The following is an 8,867-nucleotide window of genomic DNA, read 5'->3' as shown; positions in this document are numbered from 1 at the left end:
GCTGCCCATGCAAGACCAATCCTACGTCTTGTTTCTGCAGTTTGGTTGTCCAGACCTAATTTCAGTTTATGTCCTAGATATACATAGCTGTCGACTCGTTCAATGACAGTGTCACCAATTTTGATTTCTCTATCGTCCCTGATGTTGGTCATGACTTTTGTTTTCGATAAGTTCATCTTGAGGCCAACTTTGATTGCCTCTTCACTTAACTGTTGTAGCATAAGCTGAGCCTGACCTATATTCGCTGCTATCGGTACAATGTCATCAGCGAAGCGGAGATTGCCCAGGTACTCTCCATTTATCTTTATTCCCATTTTACTCCAGTTTAACTTCCTAAAAACACTCTGCAGAATCGCCGTGAATAATTTCGGTGAAATGGTGTCACCCTGCCTTACACCTCGGCCAATTCTGAATTTCTCCGTGCTCTTATGAAGTTTTATACATGAAGTAGTATTTTTGTACACATATCGAATTGTGTTGGAGTACCTTGAGTCTACTCTACATTCGTCTAATGCGTCCAATATCGACCATGTTTCCACTGAATCGAAAGCTTTTTCGAAGTCTATGAATAGCAAGACTATGTCGATGTTGTATTCACGACACTTCTCAATAAGCGTTCTCATCACCTGCAAATGGTCGTTTGTGCTGAAACCAGATCTGAAAGCAGCTTGTTCAACAGGTTGGTAGAAGTCGAACTTGTTAGTGTTCCTAATGATTTTCATAAACAACTTGTAGAGTGTTGACAATAGGCTTATGGGCCGGTAATTTTCCAGCTTTGTTATGTCTCCTTTTTTATGCAGCAATGTAATTACCGCATTTTCCCAGGCTTCTGGTACTTCTTCCCATTGGAGACATTGATTAAACAAAGCAGTGATTGCTTTTAATAAGGAGTCTTCACCCAGTTTAATGGCTTCCACTGGAACACCATCTTCTCCGGGAGACTTTTTGTTTTTCATCTCGGCTACTGCGGCCTTGACTTCATCAACAGTTATGTCGGGCATATCCTCCGATCCCACGTTTCTTATTATTGGTCTATCTTCGGTTTCTTCCGTTGGACTCTGTCTTGCTGAAGAAAACAAATTCTCATAAAATTCTGTTGCAATGTTTAATATCGCATTTCGATCCGTTTGGATCGTTCCTGTTTTGTCTCGTAATTTGAAGATTTCTTTTTTGGCGTTTGTCATTTTTCTCCGTAGGACTTTCATATTGCAGTTAGCTTCAATTATGTTTTGAGCCAATTGGACATTATATTTTCTTTCATCTGATCTCCTTGCTTTGTTGATACTTTTAGACAAGTTCCGGTATTCCACCGAATCTCGCCCTCCGTTTTTTACCAACTCTAAACTGCTTGCGATCAGGTCTAACGTTTCTCTGCTGAGTTTTGATTCTTTCCCTTGGACGGATTTGCATTTGGATTTCATGAATCCCATTATTGTATCGACGATTTTGGTATTCAATTCGTCCAATGTTTCACATTGATTGTTGACGTTATCTAATTCGGCAGTCATTTTCGTAGCAAATTCTTCATTTTGTGTGTAAAGCCGTTGTACGTCAATCCTTTCACTTTTCTGAACTAGTTGTGATCTTTGAAATCTGGTATTTAACGTGACTCTTGCACGAACCATTCGGTGATCACTACCGGTTGAAAAATTGTTTAGGACCGTAACGTTCTTAACGGTTGACTTACAGCCAGTTATGATGTAATCGATCTCATTTTTCGTTACACCATCTGCACTAGCCCAAGTCCATTTCCGTTGAGGCTTCATTGCGTACAAATTGTGTTGTTGTAGGAAGTTGAGTAAAGTATTTCCACGCTCATTTCTTTGGTCGTTGCTAAAACTACCAATAGAAACTTCTGAGTCTTCTTCTCGTTTTCCCAGCTTCGCATTGAAATCACCGATTAGATATTGGTAATGTGATGGGTTTTCGTCCAGAGCTTTCTCGACATCTTCATAGAATCTTTCTACTTCTTCGTCATCATGGGTGGACGTGGGTGCGTAAACCTGAATTAATTTGACACTGTATCTGTTATTTATCTTCAGGCTTACGTATATCACTCGATCGGATATGCTTTTCGTGTGAGTTATGCGATCCGACCATCGTTTATGTATGAACAATCCGACACCGTGTATCAGCATCTGGCTGTCACTTCCTCTGTAGAAGAATGTATGCCCTGATTGTAATTTCAGGCATTCCTCTCCAGGCTTTCTCACTTCGCTCACTCCCACAACATCCCATTTTATCTTTTCTAGCTCTTCTTCCATTTCTTGCATTTTTGTCTTGACGACAATGTTCTGGCATTCTTCCCTCTCATAATATACCTTTTATTGGAATATATGATTTCCAAAAGTGATACGCGTTTCACGTTTTACGTTACGTTATGCGGATAAACGCGTAAAATATGACTGAAATCAATGACGTATGTCTAATAGAGGGCTGATGAAGTATGAGTTGCAATTGTTTTTTGGCAAATTATAGTCGACCGACTGAATAAGCTCTGAGTTTACGAGCAAAATCCTAGAATTGCTCGATACATTTTTAAAAGTGTAAACATTTCATTGAAATCGTACACTGTCACTTTTCAGCCTTCTATTATGTCCATTGCTGAAATCAACGCACTTTAAGTATAAGAGTTGTACTGAAATTTGACAGTGTGTCACATAACTGTAATAAACCATTTTATACCCTATAATTTGGCAGCTGTCGACTATGAGGACTTTTGCTTGAAGTGCGTTGCTGAAATAAAAAAAAATATAATTCAGTTGCACCAACGCACTTCAAGCAAAAGTGATCGTAGTCGACAGCTGCCAAATAGAGTATGAAATGGTTCTTTACAGTTGAGTTATGTTAACTGTTAACTGTTAAGTTTCAGTACACTATTTAGAGTACCACTTATGCTTGGTTGGTTAAATCTATGCAATTGTAAGTTTGATTTTACGCGAAAATCGTCGAAAAATTCATTGTAAATATTTACAATTTACTTTTAGGGATGAGTAAAGTAACTGATCAACGCACTTCAAGCAAAAGTTCTATTAATGACAGCTGCCAAATAGAGTACTATTTTGTATGAAATTTTATCCCCACTCTTTTTACAGTGTAAAATTTTGTATGGAGCACTGTCAAGTTTCAGTACCCTATTTAGAGTACCACTTTTGCTTGAAGTGCGTTGAACTGATCTTTGAATACTAATGCAGCTGGTTAACATCATCATAATCTGATGTCGTTCGTCTGGCATTGAAAATGGTAAAAGTGGGCAAGATACGCTACGAAGAGTTTTTTGCTGCGAACAGCAGCGACTTACAACGACATTACAACTCAAAAAAGTACACTAAATTGGTACCATTTCGAAGAAATCAAATTGGATTTCTTCGTTTTTTGTTGCTGATCGGAGCTGCGTTACCGTGGTCATTGAGCCAATTATAATTTATAATTTAATACAAACAAATATAAATAATTAAATTCATTTTTTATAATTTTTATATTTTATAATAATATTTTTTATAAATTAAAATAAATTTAATAAGTTAATTTTTATAAATAAATAAATATATTTTTTAAAATATTTAAATGATTAATCTAATGGTTAATTGTCAAGTTTCAGTACCCTATTTAGAGTACCACTTTTGCTTGAAGTGCGTTGAACTGATCTTTGAATACTAATGCAGCTGGTTAACATCATCATAATCTGATGTCGTTCGTCTGGCATTGAAAATGGTAAAAGTGGGCAAGATACGCTACGAAGAGTTTTTTGCTGCGAACAGCAGCGACTTACAACGACATTACAACTCAAAAAAGTACACTAAATTGGTACCATTTCGAAGAAATCAAATTGGATTTCTTCGTTTTTTGTTGCTGATCGGAGCTGCGTTACCGTGGTCATTGAACAAAGTAAGCAAAACTCAACTTTAAACTTAAGTATGGTTTCCAATCAATAAGAACTCCGTGAGAGAGCCGTGAGAGAGCCAGCTGTCAAGTGAACAAAGCGAAAATTGAAAAAAATGTAATTTAGTACTTTCGTGGTTAGTGGAAATCAAGCCATAACATATTTTCATTGATTGCACAACTACCCTTGGACTTTCACTCAATGGAATCTTAAGTTCCATTCCTCTTGAGACGAAAAAATGCAATAACAGCCGTTTTCGGGTCGTATTCAAGTTTGAAAAAATCCATTAAATATAGGTACAGCCGATGCGAATGTGTAACACGCCAGCAATGTGGAACGGAGATTATCCATATCTTTTACTCAAGTACAAAGAGACGAGGTACGATGGATATTTTTTTCTAACTTTTTGGTTCAAATGGAAAAAGATGGAAAATCGTATTTCCACATTGCCGGCCGGCATGTTCCACATTCGCATCGGTAAAATGTTTTTTTTTTGAACTAAGGAACATATTTACGGTGACTTTTTGACTTTCCCCTCTTGGCTATATACCTTGGAATCTATGCATCCATACGAGTTCAATATATTTTCAGATAACTGAAATTTCCTACGTTAGTTAGTTAGTTCCTAAGGAAAAGTGGAACCAGCAACTCCTAAACGTTTGTATAGATTTTCCAGAGATTTTGGCTATAGGCACGACAGAGTAAAATAAACGTTACTCTGTCGTGCTATAGGATATTGGCGTAAAAATAAGAATGCAATTTTCAAAAGTTGCATACAACCCATACCTTGGGAAGTTTTCATACAAATGCCATAGAAAGGCCAATTTTATGTATGAGTGTTGTATATTTTGGTGCATGAAGCATGAAATAAATGGTAATGCGATGGAAGGTGTGTTGTTTTGGGATGAATTGTGTTCTTGTTGGCAATTGTGGGGATCATTAAGCATTAACTTCCACTAGGTAGGTTCCTAATTGGCATGACAGATGTTTCTTATGGCACTACCTCACTTCCATCGGATTTTTCGATGGATTTGGCCTATTTTCGACATGAGTCACTCATGATGAGTGAGGTGTTCCAAGGTTGGTTTCGAAATTTTGGGATGACAGATGATTTCTTTGGCACTTGCTAACTTCCATTGGATTTTTTTATGGATTTGGATTATTTTCGATATAAGTGAGGCGTTCCAAGATTGGTTTCTAGATTTTGGGATTCAGACTGTCTTTTCAAGATTTTTTTTTACTTCCATAAGGTTTTTTGATGTTGTCGACATGACATAAGTACTTACAAAAGTGGTGATATCAGTCAAAAAATCCTTAACCCCACTCTGCGTCTGTACGCAAAAGTTTTATCAAGAAAAAATCTACCCAAAAAAATGTAAGAAAATTTTACAAAAAGAAATTTGCGTCACAAGTGGCAGATGTTGAGGAAACAATTGTTATTAGGAAAATGGTTAAAAAATGTACGAAAAGAATTTAAAAGGAAGAAAACCGAATCATCTGCCACTTGTGACGCTTTCTTTTTGTAAAATTTTTTCACAAATTTTTTGGGTCAATTTTTTGTGGGTAAGAATTTTGCGTACGGCGCATAATACGTCACCCTCAGCGATATCAGTTATTTTGTAAGTAAAATAAGGGACTTGCGTGACATTTACCCTTTCAGGGTTTTTTTTTGGACCGATTATGAATTTCGCGAAGTAAAATTATTGTGACACCCCTCTCCAACCAACTAAATATTGTGCGCAATCCTTTCATTTCACAAAAGTGTGATGACCTAGTGAAGTTAATGACCTAGGTTTGCAATGAATAAGTTTCAATTCTTTACACAGGCCTTTTTCAGCATCTGTTAGTTACGTTCAATTTTTCTTAAACCTGAAATCAATTTTCGTGTTTTTCCACACATTTCGTCCTTGAGCGACTTCTCAACCAACTCGGTTCGCATCGGCCTCATCTATAAATTTTCTATGTGGTTCAGGATGCCATAAGGACATGTTTTCAGCCTCAACTTCCGTCAACTTTATCGACACTCTTATTTTCCCATACGATTTTAAACCCCCTAAAGTCCACATTAAAACCTCGATCTAGTGCTCGAACTGTAAATTTGTGACGATGCAGCATTGGACAACTCAGTCTCAAATATTCGAATAATTTTTATTTTTCATCTTTTTTCGTTTTAAATAAATTCCGTCTAGATTCCAATCCATGAGCAAAACACAAAACTTAAAAACACCGTAACTATAATTAACACAATGGCCACCCATGCTGGTATAGTATCTGAAAGGAAGAGACAAGAATTATTGATAAGCTCGATTCCAAACATTCAATCATAACGCAACACGTACGTCGGTACTGTAAGCTGTGAATGCAAACTTTATTATCCACGGAAATTGATACAACAGCAGCTTCCGAACTACTCGATATAGGTGGCCCATCGCCGTGCATTGGTATGAACTGAAGTCCAGTAACAAACATCGAATGAGCATTGGGAATGTGTAAGACTTTCTGTAAAATTGAAAACAGTTTCCAAGTTAGTCGAGTACATGTCAATCGACCAAATCGACGGTTTAATACCTGTAGGCTGAATGCAATGTACATCGACACAGAACCACTGAACATGGAACCAATAGCCACAAAACGACCATCGTCACGAACCGCCAACGATGCCAGGCTTTCGTCAACGCCAACGGAATTCGTTAAGCTACCAGTGTCCGGATCCCATGCTTGTAAATATCCACGCTGCTTTCCAACTTTCCCGAATGGATTCGCAATCGTAAACAGGCGACTTTTGCCAACCTTACCCTCGTAGATGCCGAAACGACATCGTTTGAATAGATATTTGGTGCCCTCTGGTGGATCCCAAGTCAATCGTTTCCATTCCTTTTCATTCTCAATGTCCCACAAGACACCAAGGCCGTCCTTGGCAATCGACACCAGTTTTTTGCTGTCCGGGCTAAAGTCCAGATCGTCCACTTCTTTTGTGTGCTTTTTGAATTCCATCAATTTTGTCATTCTGGGAAACTTCCACACACGAACGACGCCATCCGTTCCGCCCGTTGCCATAAGCTTACCATTCGGACTGATTCTAACAACACGCTGCAGTGGATCGACAGCAGTAAAGTCCGTTTGAACGGAATCGCCCGGCTGTATTTCGAATTTGATGTGTTTTGTATTTGCATTGACATCGGCGGACTTTGAACGAATCGGCTCGACACCGGATGGTTTTGCTGAACTCTTCCGTCGTCTTAGAATGTCTTCGGTTGTCGGTTTCGATTTGGCCATTTCGTCCTCATCCACCACTTTCAAATTGACTAAGTACATTTGACAGTGCGACTCCTGGCCGGCAACAACATACGATCGTCTTTCATCACTGGTCACTGCACAATTCATAACAACATTGGCACCCGTTTCGTGACGTATCACTTCTTCGGCTACGAAATGTCTACCGTTGTGATAGATTTCGTAGATTTCCTAAAAATAGATAAAGAAAAAGTTGATTTTGTTCCGTTAAATAATTAATTGATGACTGCTGTGCCGACCGGAAAATCAATACACTGTGAGTGACCTTATTATTGTGAGAAACAATCAGGGAACGGAATCATGGAAAGGTGATACTACACCATAACATTGGCTTAATTCGTAGTGCTGGCAATCAATTGTGCTGGCAATACTTACAAATCCATTAGCAACACCAGTTTTTGATGAGCCTCCACCACCAGCTACCAGGCAATGGCGATTTGTTAGCATTTCCACGGTATATAACGGAAAGTTAACTCTCGCCAGAAGGAAATCGTTGGGCCGTTTTGTCGGTGCCATAGCTGAATTTATTCCCGAAATCTTTTTTCTATTAGAAATTTAACAAATTGCTGCTACTTCCACGTCGCATTGTTATGCCTAATAAGTTCGACACACTGTCAAGAGAAACGTCATCTGTAAACGAAGAAAATAAAAAATGTTTTGTGTGTCAAGTCGGTCACAGGGTTGACCAAAGTAGTTTACATTCAAGTGACATTTCGGCGCAAAATATTTGAATTTGTTTGTATTGTTCAAGCATTTTACTCGTTTTGATGATGGCCGCAATGAGTGTGACCTGACCTGGCAATAAGTGAACAATGGAATTTAAGTTAGATTATTTGGATTAAAAGCAATGGACCAATTGCAAATATGTAGCCTACATTTAGGCGGAAAAATATTCGTTTTTTGATGATTTCTCTGTACGAAAATCTTTTTTTGAAAAATTAAAGACATTAAAGCACGCAAAAATGTGTTTACTTTTAAAAGAAAAATTGGTTAGTGAGTGATACCTTATCTTACTTGGATAATCCTTTACAATAAATTTTGTAAATTTATGTAATCTGCAAAGGTTTCTCCAAGTGGGATAAGCTATCACCCACAAACCAATTTTTCCTTTAAAAATAACGTGCTTTAATGGTTTTACTGTTTCAAAAAAAGATTTTCGTTTAGAGAAATCATCAAAAAACGAATATTTTCCGCCTAAATGTTTGCGTAGGCTAGTAGGCTACATATTTGCAAAGGATACATTGCTCTTAAAGTGTTAACAAAACACCAAAAATTAAGAGGCATCGGTGCTTTGCTGAAAATCATACATGAGGGCGATTTTAAAATACTGGATTTTAGTTTACTTTTGATGATATCTTTCCATCAGAATCCTTTTTCATAAATGGATTATAAGGCACACAAATGTAATGTAATGTCATAACTTGAACTACTTTAGTTTATTATGGTCGTTGTGTGACGCGTAGCCGTGAATTATTGGCAAAGTCGAATCGTCAAGATTTTTTTTTTGGCCGATTTATCATTTTTAGTTGAATCACCAAGAAAAATCACCAGAATATGAAGAAATGCCGGAAACGTCAAGAAAAGTGGCCAGTGAAGAAACCCGAAAGTGAAAAAATACGTTTTCGATTGCTCGAAAAAGGCTGTAATACGCATTAGATCTCTTTCGATGCGTAACGACAGCATAACGTTT

The 8,867-nt window shown here is 37.6% G+C and overlaps 1 protein-coding gene across 1 annotated transcript; it reads right to left on the bottom strand.

The window, feature by feature from the left end:
- Positions 1-6,041: 6,041 nt before the first annotated feature.
- Positions 6,042-7,806, bottom strand: LOC119081962 (prolactin regulatory element-binding protein). The gene is made up of 4 exons (XM_037191266.1): positions 7,553-7,806; positions 6,452-7,348; positions 6,223-6,382; positions 6,042-6,154 (listed from the first exon to the last, which is right to left on the bottom strand). The coding sequence occupies exons 1-4, from the start codon at positions 7,691-7,693 to the stop codon at positions 6,069-6,071; spliced, it is 1,284 nt and encodes a 427-aa protein (XP_037047161.1). The 5' UTR covers positions 7,694-7,806; the 3' UTR covers positions 6,042-6,068.
- Positions 7,807-8,867: the final 1,061 nt, after the last annotated feature.

Source organism: Bradysia coprophila, unplaced genomic scaffold (genome assembly GCF_014529535.1).
Source record: "Bradysia coprophila strain Holo2 unplaced genomic scaffold, BU_Bcop_v1 contig_373, whole genome shotgun sequence".
NCBI lineage: Eukaryota > Metazoa > Arthropoda > Insecta > Diptera > Sciaridae > Bradysia > Bradysia coprophila.
Note: the sequence above shows the minus strand (reverse complement) of the source record. Positions and strands in the feature narration are given on the sequence as shown.